Source organism: Xiphophorus couchianus, chromosome 6 (assembly GCF_001444195.1).
Source record: "Xiphophorus couchianus chromosome 6, X_couchianus-1.0, whole genome shotgun sequence".
Taxonomy (NCBI): domain Eukaryota; kingdom Metazoa; phylum Chordata; class Actinopteri; order Cyprinodontiformes; family Poeciliidae; genus Xiphophorus; species Xiphophorus couchianus.
This window is the reverse complement of record NC_040233.1, coordinates 20,621,124-20,639,499: the sequence shown is the minus strand read 5'-3', so window position 1 is coordinate 20,639,499 and position 18,376 is coordinate 20,621,124. Positions and strand designations below refer to the sequence as shown.

The following is an 18,376-nucleotide window of genomic DNA, read 5'->3' as shown; positions in this document are numbered from 1 at the left end:
TGTGCTCACAATTCAATTAATTATCTGTTGTTTTAATTCACTCATCATAAGGTAATTTAATGGTAGTAGGACTTTAACGACTCCTTTGCTTTACACTTTGACTGAGGGTTGATGTTACTTTAAGAAAGTTACCTGCAGAAAACACCTACATGATCTTGAATTTAGATCATCAAGCAGAAATTGCTTTACTAGTGCAAATTCCAGATTCTGCAATCAAAGTCAAAGCTGCTTTAAGAGCTTTTTCGGTTTACACAAACATTCTCCATGAATAATTTCACAAGAAATCCACCATGACTTTGCATAATGCCAATTATTTGATTTACTCATGTCTTAAAATCCTCAAACAGTTACATATTTGTGATCATATTGCTTTCAGATCATTTTAGGTAAACAGTTTCTATCTATCAAATTTAGAGAACTGCATGAGACAAAACAAGACCCTACAGCTCAAAGTAGAAGTATCAGACTTAGAGTTTTCCTAACTTTAAGTTTCTAGTATGAGTCAAGACAGAGTTTTGTTTGATTAATATTGCTGAGCTTGAAACAAGACTCTGAATTCATGTTTTAATATTGCTTGTTTTTCCAGACCTTGTCTAGTATGTGCGGTTCTCAGTGAGGAGTTATTTAAGTTTAAGCAGAGGTCAATCTTTCCTCAGGTAATGTCATCAAACAAGGCCTCAAGGGAGGAGATGAACTGGCTGTGGTTTGACCTTCTGTCCCTGAAAAGGCTTTTCTTTATTCAGCTGCTGAATCATCTATTTTTCTTGCTTGACAAACTATTGTACACCAAGAAGGATTGAAAGATTTTTTCTCAGGAAATACATTACTAAAAGGGCTATTCACATTGAATTATATGTTGGTAGATATTGCATGAATCCCTACATACAAAGAAATCAACACCAAATGAATCAACATATAGGTATGGAGCCCATGATGAAAAGAAGGTGCAAAACGTAGATATTAGATATTCATATTGTGTTGGTTTGGTGCGAATTGAGGGCCTATAAAAATGCTTCTCTTGACCAAGGTATCAGAAGAACCAAATAATGCACTAGCCACAATTCAAACTTGTTGCACAAGTCTCCACTGCTGAAGAAGAAAAACAATGCTAAAGCTTGTTTAAAGTTTGTAGAATTTGGTGACGTCAAGATAAATTATGATCTAATATGAAATAGTTTGGTTGTTCTTTCACACACCATGTTTGGAGAATAAATTGCTACAAAATAGCACCCAAAAAAATCCCATACCAACAAGGAAGTTTGGATGTGGCTGTTTTTTAACACGTGTCACAATCAGACTTGATATACTGAAAAGTGAAATGTACTGGGAAAGTCTTTATAACATAAAATGAAAGTGGTCTCAAACACACAGCAATGGAAAATCTCACTTGGTTTTAGAGAAAGAAAACGTCTAAAGAATAGTCCAGTTACTCATCACACTGGTCATTTATTTGAGCATCTACAAGAAGAACCAAAGAGTAGGGTATTTGAAAGATTTCAAAGCCATTTTTGTGAAGAAACTGGTTTAAAACAAACCTGACATCTTGGACGATTTGGAGTTGCGATTGCAGCTGGCTGCGGAATCACTTCTAAATGCTTTGATGCTTTGAAACGGAAAAGACAAGCTTTGTTTTCCCAGTGGGGTTGATGCCATCCCACACCACAACAATACCAAAAGCCAAAATCACCAAACGTTCTTTTGGTGTGGGCTCAGTAAAAGGTCTACTGCCAAGTATTGTCACATATAAAAAGGAGAAAAGATGCAACCAAAGGAAAAAGTCCCTATTTTTAGAATATATTTTTATAATTTCCTTTGTCATTCCAGGGATTTACAGGATGATTTAATTTCTTCTTATGTCAGGATTAGTTGCTCCAACAAGGACATGACATGGACAATGGATGGAGAAAAACACAGACATAGTTTCTCTGCTGTACACCATGTTGAAAAAAACTGTATTTTGCTTTTTGATTGCTTACAGAATCAGCAAATGGCTCTGAACCAAAAAACACAGCAACATTTTCACACTGGACTACAATCCCTCCCAAGCGATGACAAACTTCAGTTCCAGTATAAAATGATTTCACTTTTTGTGCATCAATAATTTCAGAATCCCCTGTTGATGAGTAACATGTGAACCGCTGTTAGTATTTTAAAATGCAATCTTTGAAATGCTCCATAACCCAACTGTAAACATGATCTAATATATAAAATGATGCAGCTTTGTCAGAGCCACCAATAGTTTTCCACTCAGCGGCACCTGACCTGACTTTTTGACCTATGTGACGCTTTAGCTGATAAAATGTTACCGAACTCCCCCAGGATTTCATACATGATGACAGACGCTGACAAGACCGTTCTAGGCTTTTTGTCACCAAGCTCTAAGTCATACTCGCTCGTTTTGCCTCATATTCATCCTGCTGCTCCTTAGCATTTAGCTGAAATTGCATCACACTTTTAAAACTTTAACTCCAGCCTTTACCTGTTCTCCCTCTGACGACCTACAATGCACATTCATACAAGCAGAACCAATATCCAGTCTCTGAAAGAGAGTGTTGCTTTGAAAACAGCCGAGTGCGCAGCAGGAATGGTAACCAGGTGTAAGGAAGGAAATACCTGGGAGCATTCCATGCTCCAGGAATGTTTTTATTAGCCTTTTTACAAATGTCGCCATTTTGAGGTGTGTACACCATAAAGTGCACTGCAGGCTGGATCACTCAATCAAGTGGAGCGTGGCTTCAATGGAGAACCTGTGTTGAAGCTGGGGTTATGTTATTTGAACAGCTGGCACAGTTTAGTTCGGCATTTTCAAATGCGAACAGGTCTGGGGCCGTGGTACCACATGATGGGGGGAAAAAATACGCAGGCCTCCCTCAGTTTTCAGCAGGAAAGGCTTTATACAGAATGATCCTGAGCAAATAGGTTAGGATCTAACAGATGAGTGAACCTGCTGACACTGGATGAGCTGGAAATGAGTGCAAACAGAACAGAAAGGCTGAACTGAAGTTTCCACAAAGGCATTGTACCAACACTGAAGTATTTGCACAAAAGAAGATTTGGATTCTGAAGTTACTTTTTAAAGGGCCAGTTTACAGAATCATAAAGTATCTATGTTGCCTTCAGATATAAAATGCTATATTAATATGATTCTAAAGGAATTTGACTTTGTAATTTGACGCCTTGAAATTTCTCAAACTCCACTTTCAGAAAGTCATCACATCACTCCTTTATTTAACAACATTTTTACCAGTGTTGCTCATATAAAGAGCTCAGCAGATGCGCAGCTCCACCAGTTGCTAACTACTTCTGGCTAGTCTGAAGGAGCTGAGAGGGGGAGTTGCGGGTGAGGGGTGATTTGTAAGGCAGAAGCTCGTTAGCTTGGAAACTGCAACTGTGAGGAAGAGCTGCGTTTCGGAGGTGGGGCTATGTCCAACCAGGTGTTTTGCACACCTCACTGGTTGCCATGGAGATTAAAGGATTTCTCAAACATACATAAAAGAATCAAGGCAAAACTCCAGGTATATTTCTGATGAGTGAATAACATTATAACATAAAATCAAGCTCACAACAGTTGATTTTACATAGTACTACCCCTTTAAAATGGTAATTAGTGGGAAGATCAATTCCCTTCACCATGGTTGTACTATGATGCTGCAACAAATGTTGCAGTATTATAATTGGGATAATCTCACCCCCAACTTATCCAAGTTCCGGTCATAAGTTGGAAAAACTGAAATGTATTTAGCATCATCTTTTGCTTCCCTAAGGTCAGGTCACAGGGAGAAGAAATCCAGGAAAGAAACTCAGGCCTCGATCACTCCCAGCAACATTCACTACATCACCCAATCCCAAGGAAAATAGCAAGTTCTGGTTGTGCCTCTTGTTCCTGGAGAAAGTGCCCTGAAAACACTCAAAAGAGCAGTACTCAGGAGTAATCATGCTCAGATACCAGAACCACCTCAGCTGCCTAAGAACACTCATCTCAGTTGCTTATTTATAGAAGACGTTGCTCATAATTGCAGTCACTAACTAACTTATTTTAATTTTGATTAGCTTAGTTTATCCCCCTTGTTTGGAATCATAGCCCTCGTGAATAGCTAAAAGATGCGAGATCCTCTCTAAAAACACTTTTAACTGCTTTTTATTATATTTTGCACACCAAATATATCTTTACATATATTAATAGCCAATATAAGGCAACATCTACAGTCTTCATTATCTCTACTCTTGAGGGTACAAATTATCAGCAGCTGTGTGCCTTCACAGCAAAGTGGCGATTCTGTTTTCCCAATAAGAAGTTAAGTTTCAGAAGTTACCTCAGTGTTAGTAGTAACTGGCAATTTTGGGCAAATTTCTGCATTTCACAACAAAATGGTAACAATTAACTCTAATGCTTAGCAAGAGAGTGTTGTGTATTTTTATCCTGAATAACATGTTTTAGTGAACAATGAAAAGTGTGTCCAACACTTGTAACTTGTTATGCACATTAAACCTGGCAAGCACTTTGGATTTTCATGGGTCCTAGCAGCAATCTGAAAACGTTCCAGTGGCCCATTTCAAGGCTTTAAGAGCTCACCGTTTCTCATTTGTCAAACAAAAAGTTCCTTTCCTTGGCACTTTGGGTAGAAGAAAACAACATTTTCACTCGCCTGAGCTTGTGCGTATGTGTGTGGTGTGATGAGTGGGACCACTGATTTCTGGTGTTAACAGCTAATAAATCAGGCCCCATCCCCTCAGTCCTCTACTGGCTCAATTATATCCACATGTAGCCGTTATTCCTGCCATGTTAGCTAGTGCGCTGCATATTTTTAAAAGGTGGGTTTCCATAACACTTGCTAAACGCTATGCTGGTTGTTGAAACACATGTTTGGGTCCTGTGGAAGCCAGACTCTCACTGTTTTAAAGCACAAAAGCTGTGGAACATAGCAGGAGCCAGAGCTGTTTTCAGAAGTAAAACCACCGGTATGTTTGTGGAGGCAGTTAAAAGGTTTATTATACAGAGAAAGTCCCTAACAAAAACTAGATAGAGAGAAGAGAGGCCCACACTATTGGATGAAAGTTTTCTGCAACCGCTATGACTCTACAGCTGAGGTACTAAAAATCACAGATTTATAAAACTATTTAATCCATTTTTGCTAAAGCTGCTCTGCTAATCCTGATAAATGGTACTTAACAGGATTAGCTGTTAATCCTGTTAAATACAGGATTAACAGTATTTAATATTCAAACAGTATTTGATATTCAGTGATCCATTAAAATATCATTGATTTCAGTAATTCAGTTCGAAAACACATATCTCTAAGGTGTTTAGTTCTGCTAATTTTGGCTCACAGTTAATAAAAATCCCCAAATTCTGTTTCTCAAAAAAGTCATGCAAGGCCAATAAAAGAGGATTTTTATTACAAAAAGATTACGTTATAGTCTTGACACCAGAAGGGTAAGTCACAAAATGTCCTTGCTAAATATCTATTACAGAACACTGTGTCCAAAGGTTGAAACTGAAAGTTGAGTGGAAGGAAGACGGTTATAGAGGAAGGCACACATGCAAAAGAGATAGCAAGTCCTAAGAGTATGTAGATACATCCAGGATATGAGCAACGGCACATTCTTTGTTAACCAACTAAAGCACAATGACAGAAGCCCCTTATTACCCAAACTACAAATAAAAAAAGACTGAACTGTTCTGCTCTGCGGTCCAAAGTCATCTTCTTCATTTAGGTTATTTGAGGTCCACTGTGAAGTTTCCACAGTCTGTGATGAGTGACGTTAATGAAGCCCACAGTCTGGGCTTCGTTAATGTCACCTCCATGTTATGTTGCATAAACGCAACAAATAATGCAAAAGGAACTCCAGCAAAGCATTGAGATCATATATTGTACAGATGTACAGTTCTGGAATGAAATACGTCTTAATTGTCTTGTATTTATTTGGTTCATTTTTGAAGAATTGAACTGAATTGAAAAAATTTACCTTTTAATTGAGTCAAAGCCACCAAATCCTTTATATAAGGGTTTGATTAAATGTAAATGTTTGTGTTAATGTTGTAATAAAAGCTAATGGATTCTAATAAAACACATGAAACAAAGTACTGCTGTTTCCCAGAGCAGTAAACTCAGAGTTTCTGTACTAACTTTCTACAGTAAGTGAAGAAAATGAGCTGAACTGCTCCTAATTTACAAAGAAATACCATTAGAAATTTGATAGTTTCATAAAATCCAGTATTGCTGCTTATGTTTCACAGTCTTTTCGGGAAACTTTTGTGACATTTTTGTTTCTTTTAGGTACCTTTCCCAGGAATATGGTGCTGAAAGCTGCCAGCACATAGCAGTGCGTATGTGCTCGACGGTCCCTGTGCCGTTTTTCTAACAAATAGTTGAGGGTTTCTGAGAGTAGGACTGGAGCCAGCTCTGTCATTCCTTTGGCGCGTGCCAACTTTGTACTAAACATTTCTATCCCCGTTTTTTTCCAGCAAGAGAGAGAAAGAGAGAGAGAGGAAAGCGAGTGGGGGGAAGGTTGTGGTGGTTGGAGAGCCTCAATGCTATCATTCTTTGATTCTGTTTGAATCTGGCCGCATGTGAGCAGGAAAAGGAGCCAAACGTGCTTCCTGAATGTTTCAGGGGGGAAGCGCTGTAATAAGCAAGGGGTGGGCGGTTAAAAATAACTGGGCTATATAAGCTCTGAGACCAGGGCAGGATCTCAGTCAGCCTCAAACTCCCACTGACTCTAGTTCAGTCAGGATGTCCAGCAGGACCGCCACTGCCTCTCTCACGCTGTTTTTCCACGTACGCCAGAGTGCATGAGGCTGAGGTGTCCGAAGTGATGAAGAGCTTGCCGAACTGACACAGACGTGAGGCATGCCAGGGTTCATTAAATTAAATTAAGCAGCTCAATGTTAGACTGACAACCTGAGGTTTCATCATGGAGAACATGAGTCCTTCTGCATGATGAAACATCACAACACTTTGGAGCAAGTACTTGGAGGAAAACATATTTTTCTTTTATCATTTAAAACCTTTACAGCGTTGAGAAAAAGCAGGGTTTCCCTCAGTATCTTATAAGCCTGGCGGGCCACCAGGCTTTACTTGTGCCCCCACCAGGCTTAGTTTTTGTTTAATGATTGCCATTTTTATTGACTTTATAGTTGGTGTTTAAGTATTACTCTTCCAGTCTACCAATAACGCATAACTATCAAGTGGTATTTTCAAATTTCCTGTCAACTATAAACATGTTTTATTGGCGGGCAGCTGAAGGACTGCCCTAGCGCTCAGAGCACAGGGCTTAGCAAGCTTTCTAGGGGAAACCCTGAAAAACTATTTACCCCCTTACAGATTTCTTCTCAAATGTTTCAGATCGTCAAACCAACTTCTCCCATAAAAGTTAACTTGTGTAAATACATAAGAAAAAAGTTTTTAAATGATGATTTAATTCACTTCATTGACAAAAAGTAATTGCCCCCAAGTCCTGGTTGTACCGCCACTGTCAGAAACAGCTGCAGTCAATTAGTCTTTCACTTCCCACTGGAGGAATTTTGATCCACTCTGGGGATTTTTTTAAAAACTGAGCCTCAATGGATGGTTTAAGGTCATGACACAACAACTGGAATTAAGTCCAGACTTTGACTAGGCCTCTCTAAAACCTTCATCATTTGTAAGCAAAGGTGGGTTTCTGGTTTGCTTCAGGTTAAACTGATGGGTGGACTTTAAGATTTTCTGGATTATTTTTGGATTCCTTTTAACAAATCAAAACCACATTTATTTTTTTTTTATCAGATTATTTTTTCGTATATAAAATTAGTTTAATCAACTGGGACAGTTAAGTGTTATAAAGAAAACAAAGGAAATCTGTAAATACTTTATGTGCTCTTACAAATCCATCAGATTGACATTTCAGATTAATGTAATTTATCCATTATTCTTTAGTCACGGTTTGGATTTAAATATCACACTTCTATTCTAATTCCTGGAAAACCACGTTTGCATTTTTGCTTTGTGTGTGCAGTTTTTAAAGTAAAACCTTAAAATATTTCCGCCCAAAAACAGAAGTAGATGACCCCTGGCATTCGTTTTTGAGTTATTCACAGAAAAGTTTTTTTTAGGTCAACCGCATCAAAAAGATAAGAGGATTATTTTGAAGGAAAAGGTAGAGACAGGCTGTTCGGCACAAAAACTACTTGTCATTAACGCTTCAACTTGCTGATAAGTTGGTTAATGCTAAAGATAAGGCAGCAGCAGCAACAACAATAGAAAGTAGATGTTATAGTTGTGAAATAGTGTGGATTACCTAATGGTAAAAATGTTGTGCAAATGTCAGTTTTAGGGAAGGATTCTCTGAATTTTCTCTAGAAATGTTGCTCATCCTCATTGAAAGATTCCGCTGCAGATGGGACTAAAAAACTAAACAGGCAGTCAGAGGGTCTGAGTCCTCACAATTACCTGTTTCTGACCTTTGACCTCCCTTTGAAGGTGCATCAGTTCTTTATGAAGTGCTTACAAATCTCTCTCTCTGTCCAACCTCCACTGAGAACATGTTTTAAATAAGGCTGCTGCGCTCAGAAAGGTGTCCCACCCATTCTACGTCTGAGGCCCTGACTGCTTAAATAAAATTATCTCACCGGTCATGCACATTAATTCACAGGAAGTGACGGCACAGGGTGAAATACAAACCTGGCTCAAAAAACGTCATTTGAATTACTGAGAGCTCCCACTCGAGCCGCCAAGTTACTGGGTTTTTTCCCCTTCTGAGCTATCCCCGAAGTGACACAATAAGTAATTTGGATTTTTTTCATACCATGATTTTTCAGATCGTCACACATTTTTTACATGCAATTCAATGTTAAAAAGAATCTGTCAATTTAAGTTATTAATGAGAAAAATACAATTCAAACCACTGTGTTTTTGTGTAAAAATGGTCAAATAATGAATCTACCTTAATTATCAACATTTATAGGAATAATTTGAAACATCTAAACATGAGTGTAGTAATGTGATGGTGTGTGAGGTTCACTCTTGAATGTCTGCAGATGATGTAGGCGTTTCCAAAAGAAGGCTTTCCTTAAAGCCGCACCTGATTGGACGAACAAAATCAGGCGCAACACGATTGGACGGCCAAGTCAGCGTAGGCGTTTCTACAGGAAACGAAGTTAACGTATTCAGTTCGATGTTTTTCTTTTCATTTAAATATCGCTAGCTTACTTCACTGGCATCGTACTTTCATTAATTTAATCGGTAAATACGCATTTGAAACCGATGGCATCAGAAGACTTACTAAGTAAGCACGTAGATATAATAACGGCAAGCAGATTGTGTTAGCCGGTACGACATTAGCCGCGTTTTAAACTTCTCCTACCGCCTGTCTTAATACAGAACATCCGGTTATATTTCAAAATAAGAGCACTGAGATGAACCACGCTGTTCACTGCTGCTAATGGTAGCTATTTTTCTGAGATGTTTATAAGTATTTAAGGTTATATGTTGATTAAATTTTAAAAAAAGAACAAAATTTGTTTTGGTTACTGAAATTATTTGAAACTGACATTAGTAGCTGAAAATCAATTATAAATAAATAAAAATTAAATTATTCAAAAAATAATGTTACTTAGATTATCCTTCAGCTAAAAGATTGTATCCATAACTTCTTATTTTCTTGTTCAACTTTTTATAAGAGTCGCCACAGATGAGTGATTTCTTGAAGGTTTCTGTTGGATTTCTGTGACTGGAACTAGCCAATCAGTGTTTGCACTGTAGAAACACATACGTTTTAGAAACGCACATTTCTAGTTTGCAGATAATCCCCTCTTCTTGAAAGGCTCAAAAAGAAAAAAAAAGGTGGTGGAGTGACCTAGTAAAAGTCAAGACTTAAATCTAATTTCTAAAGCTTGGGCCTGACTTTTAATAGATTCTTCATGTCTGAAAACCTTAAATTGTTTATCAGACATGAAAAACAACAACTCTGTTGTGATTCTGTGTAGGTGCATTGTGTCCAAATGAATGAAATGGCATGGGATCAAATTGGGTGTTTGAACATAAAAAAGATACAGGAATGTTTAAGCAAATATTAGTGAGGAGGTATATATATATATATATATATATATATATATATATATATATATATAAGTTTGAGTCTTAAAGTCTAATTTTGATGTAATAAATTTACATTTTCCCTTAAAATATACTCATACCATGATACAGCTACCACCGTGCTTGCAGTTGGCTTAGGGAACTACTTCAAACATTTCTTGATAGCCTAACCTTCAAACATGTGCTCTCATTTTTTAGTTTAAAAAGATTATTAAGTTATACGTTACATAGTCATTCCAGACTTTAAATGCCTCATTCAAAGCCTGAAATTATTTTGACATCAACATCCCTGATGACCGTAAAGAAACTTATGGTCAGTTTAAAACTTCTTCATGACGAATGTTAAAGTTATTCTATTGGGTTACGTGATGAAGGAGCTGCTGACACACAGCAAACAAAAACATCTAACATAACCTCAAAAAAAAATCTAAGATATTGCTCAAGGATCTTTGAGTAAAGCAGATCTGGGTTGGTTAATAAAACAAGATGACAGCAAGAGTTCAGCAAGAGATTAAGTTCCCTAAATTCAAACTAGAGAGCTTTTTAAAGTACTCAAGGTAGTTGTGCAAAAAGGGAAGTGAGAGTGCTCACTCTCACTAGTAGCAAACAGAGGAGGGTTGTGGCAAAAACCGGGGTCAGACTCAGCGGTCAGGGGTTCGACCATCAGGCCGGCCAAATAAAAAAATGTTTCCTGTCAGGCCTTACTGGACTCCCTCTGTGTGACGCACTTTCCACTGAAAACTCAGTGCAGATCAAGCACCAGGATGTGGAAACCTCACAGCTGCACTCACAGAGTTTACTGGCCATGTTGGACATGACAGGCTGATGACAGGTGATGCGTCCGTCACATGGACGTGAGCAACATGGACGAGCCCAGGTCAGCAACGCATCATGCCTGCATACCGTACCTGCAGCAGCAGCAGGAGGCGCATCCATTCTGTTTCACTTTGTAGGCTGACTCTGTTTCACTTCCTCTAAAATAGGTTTTTGTATCTTTACATAGAAACTTTTCAATAATTTATGGAACAAACAAATAAAAGGCTTTGAAAGTCAAACATTTAAACTATTTTACAACGATCCAACAGCAATGAACGTATTTGAACAATTAGATATTTCAATTTTAACAATACTCAGACAACTAATACAGATCATGTTTTAAAAAATGCTTTTGTTTATGAGGAATACACTTAACACTGAATAATATTTTGGTGTTTCATACCACGTGTCCTTATTTAGAACATCATTACTCAGCACTTTGCAGACATTTAATTTGGTGCGTTTCTGACGACTGCAGCAGCTTGTGAGACTGGCGAGGGATTTAAAGAAGTTTCAAAAGAGAAAATCAGATATTCTACTTTACTTTTAGCTGCCAAAAGCCGCAGGTCTGTTTTTTTACCCAGCAGACAACAAGATGCTAAAAGAAGTCTCCAGAAACCCAAAAATGTCACGAAAGGATGAAAAAAAAGGCCCTCATAAAGGTGATGTGAAAATTCACATCCAACATTTAGAAAAGTGCTGCACAGGTTTAATTTTCACTGGAAGTGTGCAACTTCTGCTATGCAAGAAAAAAGCATTGAGAGCAGGGAAAAGAGACAAACAGTAAAACATTTTAAATAATGTTCATTGGACAAATGAGGCTAAAATAAGGAATAGAATAATCGGAGTATTCTAAGTAAAAAATAACAACCTCATACTCGTAAAACATGGAGGAAAAAGTGTTATGTTTGGGATGTTATGCAGCGCTTGAGCAGACCAATGGTGTCTTGTTTCATTAAATAGAAAACTGTGTTTTTCTTAATATAATTTAACAAAAGTACGATTTTGTGTATGGACAAATACATCACTTTAATTTCGAGAGATAGAAAAATCTGATTAATCATTATCATTAACATTGATCTAGATATGTATAGTACTCTTAAAAAACATTTCTAGAAATTAAGTGTGGATGGAAGTTAGAGCTTGAAATGTTCCGTTTCCAGAGCAAACAGACAAAAACAAGTCGTGCAACAGCAGGCAATGAAACGGTTTTCCTGCTGACCAAACAACTCTTCCATCCTCTTCTTCGTCAGAAACCAGATTCCTCTGCAGAAATAACAACAAGCGGACCAGCGAGTTGATTGTTGTGATGCAAATGTACAGCCCCAATCGACACCGCGTTCCCCTTAAAAGTCCGCCATTTACACTTGAAAGAGAGGTTTACCCTAAATCATGTTTACATCACGAGAGGTTTCAGCGTGGAAAAAGAGCGACGAAAACGGATTCAGACGATCCTGGCGCCTGTTTGGACAAGCCCGCTGTGAGGGAACAAAAAGCCATCTACCATTAATGATAATGAGCCGAGAGCAAGACGCGCCAAGCAGGTGGATGAAACGTTAATGGCCGCTCTCCCTACACTATAAGAAGTATTAAAGACAAGTCCTTAAAATGCTTTGTTAACACTGGAGAACAGGTCTTACCTGAAACGTTCTAAAGAAACTAAAAGTTGAACAACTAAAACACAATAAAATAAACAAAAATTAGAATTGTTTTGTGATTAAATGATGAAGGGTTTCTGAAATATTAATGGTGTACACTGTAAAAAAATACTCTCCTCTAGCAAGTAAAAAAATGCCAATGGAACTAATACTTTGGTAACAATATTCAGGAATTATTCATTTTAAAACAAGCTCTTTTCTTTTAGAAAAGTTACTTGTACTTTAGTTTTGTCTCATTTCAAATGTACTAAGATATTTTCACTTGAAACTGGATCAAAAATACTTTTACCAAGTTGATATAGTCATTGCTAATACAACCCAAACATGAAAAATAAAGATAGCAAATGGTTCAATGAGCTTTAAAGTCATCTTCAGCATTAATATGGTCTAAAACTAGATAACTTTAATTAATTACCCAAGAAAAAGTATCTAATGTTGGAATTTTACAACTAGTGAGCCTAATGTGTAGGGAAAAATATAGTTGATTAATGGATTGCTAGCAAGTTTGGCTTTACCATTAGCACTATGGCTAAATAAGTTGAAGTTAGACCAATTTAATTCTTGTACTAGCAGACTTAAAAGCAAGGCTTGTTGGTGTTAGGAACTTTTAATACAACCCAAACTTAAAAAACAAGGATAGCTAACAGCTAAATGAGCTTTGGTTGAAGCCTAAGCAAACCATTTTGTAGGATTTGTTATCCAAAGCTTATCTAAAGTTTTATGCCATCAGTGCACATTACGAAAACGCTAGCCTAAATTGTGGTTAACGCTACTTACAATCTTAAATGGATTACCCAAAAAGCAGCTAATGTTGCGACCATAAAGTGTTTAAAACAAACGTAGTTGATTAAAACGAAATGATTTCTAATCAACTGCTAGCAAGCTGAACGTTAGCATTAGCGCTGTAGCTACCGACACAATCGGCGTCACAATCATTTAACAATTGTTAAAACGTTTTTTACACGTTTTTATGTTTCTTTATAAATAAAATAATTTTCATAACTAATTATTTAGTTATGAAAACTAAACTAAACATTTTTTTTCCTGCATTAAAAAATGCAATTAGACGTTTTTGTGCTGTCTCGTGATTGCGTAAGTACAGGAAGCCATTTTTTCTTCCAGATCTTTTCTGCATAACTTCAGATTAAATAAAACCTAATTAGTGAACACCTGAAAGCCTCACTCCTGTGGGGTAATGATTACACGAACAACTGACAGCTTATAAATGAGGCTGTTAGTGCGTCTTGTCCTGCGGCGGTTTCTGTCATCAGACTTGTTCTTCTGTGCATATTACGTAAGTATGGTTGCTATACAGGCTGTGTGTTTATCCTGCAACATTTTTTTTTTTTTTTTTACAAGGTGGGTTGGCCGCTTTCTGCGTCATCATCTTCTTATAGGGCTGCTGCGCCGTGCCTGTCACACAGCACACTGAGCCCGGCAGCCCGCACTGCTTTATAAAGCGCTAAATTTACCAAACTTTACGTTGTTTCCTGAGCTCTCACAATTGGCCAGGCGATCCCCGCTTGGAGAGTTATAAAGTCGGGGAGGACCTCCTACCACTTTTAAACTTGTGTTCATGTGTTTGAAGCGCAGCTGTGGAGAGAGGGGGACACGGTGAAAGTAACTTAAACTCTGGCGCGGCTGCCGCTCCGCTTAACTTTAACCAAAATAAAAAGTTTTAGTGTTATTTCACCCTAAACGATGGCCTTGTCAGGAGTGATGCTGCCCTCATTTTCGACGTTCTCGAACCAAAGAGAAAAAAGCTGGGAAAATGTAAGTTTTCACTCGTCTTGCAGGATGATTTTTAAATACTTAAAATACTTTTTTGTGCGCTAAAGAAGCAAGAAATGCAAGACTTAACTTGTGCAAATGTATTTCTAATGCCTAATTCTTATTTTATTTTCTCCCCGCAGAGGTGGAAAGGAGACATGGACAAATTCCCACCTACAAGTTGCTCCATGCTTGAACTGGTACAAACCCTGGACTGTCAGAGCAAAAAGGATGACGAGGATCTGAGCGATTTCTTGGATCTGGATTTTATTCTCTCCAACACAACCGGATCAGGCAGCGCGGTGGAATACGTTGGCACAGCTGACCCCAACTTATACACAACAACCGGGAACTCTGTGCCGCAGTATCCCGCCGAGGACCACCGCTCCCCGCCTCCTCCCTACGGCGCCAGCCTCATGACGGAGCTGCTCCGCTCCGATGGACCCGCCGGCTACGGCGTTACGCGCAACCCCGGCGTTCAGGGGAGATTTTTCGTCAACACGGCGCCGTTCCCCCGCCCGGACATCAAAATAGAGCCAGCCATGGACAGCTACGGCCCCGTTATGGGCATGGTCCCTCAGAGCTGCAGCAAGATCAAGCAAGAAGGCAACGTTTCGTGCATGATGTCCTTCGAGCAGCCCCGGGTGGCCATCTCTCCGAGGGCGGCCAGCAGCATGACCCCGCCGCTGAGCCCCGACGACCAGCAAGCCACGGACTGCCAGGCTCAGCTGTGCTTCCAGCAGAAATACCACACGGCGGCGTCCTTCCAGCACCACCCGCAGGCCCCGCAGATGCAGATGCCCTACCACGCTCCGCACCCCGGCTTCGGGATGTACGACGAGGGTCTCAACCTGCAGCCCGCGGGCGCGCAGAGGGTGATGCTCACGCCGCCCTCGTCCCCGCTGGAGCTGCTGGAGTCCAAGCCCAAGAGAGGGAGGCGTACGTGGCCGCGGAAGCGCACGGCAACGCACACCTGCACGTTTGCCGGCTGCGGTAAAACCTACACCAAGAGCTCACACCTGAAGGCACATCTGCGAACTCACACTGGTACGTTTCCTCTCCCTCTCCTCCCTCCTCTTCCTCCTCATCTTTTTACAGCTTTTGTGCGCAATTACGCACGATGATCCGAACTTAAAACTCCTACTAATAGTATTCCTCTTGTGTTTCTTCCACGCAGGTGAGAAGCCATACCACTGCAGCTGGGAAGGCTGCGGGTGGAAGTTCGCCCGCTCCGACGAGCTGACCCGTCATTTCCGTAAACACACCGGACACAGACCCTTCCAGTGCCACCTGTGCGAGCGCGCCTTCTCCAGGTCTGACCATTTGGCGCTTCACATGAAGAGACACATGTGAAGGAGCTCAGCAGAGGACTTTGGGGTGTTCACAAAGGGGGGATTGTATTATTTTGTATTGTGATTCAGCTGTATTTTTTATTTAAAATGCTCTCCATGTGGCCAAATTCTGTTTTTATATACATATAAAATATTGAATTAAAACATTTTAGTGTATGTTTTTTTCTAATAATGTAGCTGGTACTACTTTGGTTGTATAAAGAAAGCTTTAGAAAAGCTTTGTTTGCTTAAGAGCAGGCAGACCAAGAAGGGGCTGGCCCTGTATATACTACTCTTCCTTGACAGAACTGGAACGCTGTGTTTGACACAAAAGTGCCTTTCTATGACTGTGCTACTGTAAAACTCTTTGTAACAGAACGACGTGGCCAAAAAATGTATATGTTCTTGTTGACAGGGGTAAAATGCACATACAGTTGCCTAACAAGCGCAGAGACAATGTTTTATTTAAACTGCCTCATGTGCCTGAACTGCCTTTTTGACTTATTTTAATCCTATTTGGAATTTATTTTCTTCTTCTCTGTGTGAAACTCTTGGATCCAGCCCCTCTGTACACTATCAGGGCTTGATGTCCTGTGCATTATTTTTTACTTAAATTTATATAAATAAGTACATGGATTTTATACTGTAAAAAATGTGTATTTATTGTAAATATTAAAAAGAACAGATTTGAAAAAACAAACAAAATTTCTCTGACTGGTGAACTTAGTCATTTCAGATCCACCTTGCTCGCTCGTTTTGATTAACCACATCCACCCACTCAATACGGTTTCACAACTGTGCTTGAAAATAGGCGCACCCAGCAGAGCTGCAGGTTACCCTGTCACCCACATAAGTAAATACACGACTCGCCATAGAAGATGCTGACTTAAAACTTGAGGGCAACTCGATTTCCAGTGATGTTTTGCAGCTGCAAGACAGAGAAGGGTAGCCGCTTGTGGGCTTAGCCTATAAATACAAACACTCCATTTTCATAATTACAGAGTGAGGCCAGGAGCCGTCTGGACAGAGGGGCACAGCAAACCCTCATCAGGGAGCCCTTAGACTCCCTTTCAGATGGGTAGAAATTATAGTAGGACATCAAAGCGCCTTAATACTACAATTACACACAGTCGCTCTGCACTACAGTTTCAAAGTATCCAGGTCCAAGCTTCATATTATACATACGGTGTCAGTGAGCATTTGTATCTCCTGCATGAAGGCCTGCATTGAGAGCGCATATCAAAGCCAGATGGCAGCTGTGAGAAGATAGGTTACTGCTTTCAGGAGCGACTTTCAAAACTTCTCCACCTGAAATTCAATGTAAGAAAAGCCCCCAAAGCAGCATTTTAAACATGTAAGATGAAACGTTTCCATCGACGTGTAAAAATTTACAATTTTTTTTTTTTTTTTAAAAGGAGAAGTGCCTACTAGGTCAAAAAATATCTACAGTGAAAGATGCAAATGTATCACTCTCATTTCACTTTTTTAGTTCCAATTTTATTGCATAAACTCTAAAATAGAAATAAATATCTTAAAGGTCTTTTAACAGGTGGAGAGTAAATAAAATCTATTTCTTCAGACCGTCTCACTGCAGTTTTACTGCTGTTTGATAAACATCCATAAATACAGAGAAAAGTTGACACACTGGACACTCATCATGGGTGTAAATATTATATTGAATTGAGGTTTTAATTTCATTTTAGAATATAAAAATGCTAATAAGTTTTAAAAACAAGATCTTGGTGCGGAAGTTTGCATTTATTGTGGATTCTCTGATCTAATCCTAGGTATACATGCAGAGTTAAATCCCCTAACTAATGTTTACTTAAATATTCCTTACTGTCTGAACAGTACAGCTTTGCAGCAGGAAGGTTCTGGGTTTTACTCTTTCTGCATGTTTTCCCAGTTCTCTCTGGATACTCTGGCTTCCTCCCACAATCATTTGGATGGTAGGTTAAAAGGTCAAAATTGTCTATAGGTGTGAGAGTTTGCACATGGTTTTTCTTATGTGGCTCTGGTTCATCCTGTACTCAGTCAAGTCCAAACGTCATTTAAAATTAGACATCCAAACATTCAAAACCCCCAGAAAAACAAAAAAAAAAAGACCTTTCCTTTCATCAGAACTGAATTAATTTAGATTTAAATCATTATTGTGATCAGCAGATAGAGAAGTTCCTTCACTGATGAACTACTGCATCCGTGGTGCACAAAGGAGTGTAACTGCAGACCCTTACTTTATAACCATCACTGCTCCCAATAAACTCAGACTGAGTTTACATTCCTTCTGTAACTTGTACAGATTTTTTTAAAATATAAATTCTGTTGCTGGTTTCTGTGCATAAATAGACATTCTACATTTTGAACGTAGAATATGCGTCCCAGTCAGTTGAAAATTTCTTTGGTTTTGAATTTGCTACTCTAATTAGTGGCGCACCGATTACAGTTTTCTGACCTATCAACTGCCAATTCTGATTTTTTTTTGTATAAAATGTTGCCAAATATAGAAAAAAGGTTACTGAGTTAGCGACTATTGTCAACTGGAAAAGGTGCAGACATGACCGGGTGGACTGACCTGAAAGTCCAGCTTCTCTCATGGTGGTAAAAAGCTCTGTTTTATCAGAATGAAAAAGGAAAAAATAAAATAAAAAAACATTAAATTCAAGCCAGTGATGAGAGCATGCAAACTTGTGGTGTGTGTAAAAATACAGTTTTAGTTTTTACAGTGAAA

At 38.9% G+C, this 18,376-nt stretch overlaps 1 protein-coding gene and 1 long non-coding RNA gene across 2 annotated transcripts; both read left to right on the top strand.

Moving 5' to 3' along the window:
• The first annotated feature begins 206 nt into the window (after positions 1 to 206).
• Positions 207 to 9,190, top strand: LOC114146112 (uncharacterized). The gene is made up of 3 exons (XR_003595845.1): positions 207 to 218; positions 4,813 to 4,816; positions 9,042 to 9,190. It is a non-coding gene; the product is annotated as an uncharacterized LOC114146112 (long non-coding RNA).
• Positions 9,191 to 13,958: 4,768 nt separating this feature from the next.
• On the top strand, positions 13,959 to 16,289 carry klf2b (Kruppel like factor 2b). Its single transcript, XM_028019740.1, has 3 exons — positions 13,959 to 14,320; positions 14,461 to 15,364; positions 15,495 to 16,289. The coding sequence occupies exons 1-3, from the start codon at positions 14,249 to 14,251 to the stop codon at positions 15,668 to 15,670; spliced, it is 1,152 nt and encodes a 383-aa protein (XP_027875541.1). The 5' UTR covers positions 13,959 to 14,248; the 3' UTR covers positions 15,671 to 16,289.
• The last annotated feature ends 2,087 nt before the right edge of the window (positions 16,290 to 18,376 follow it).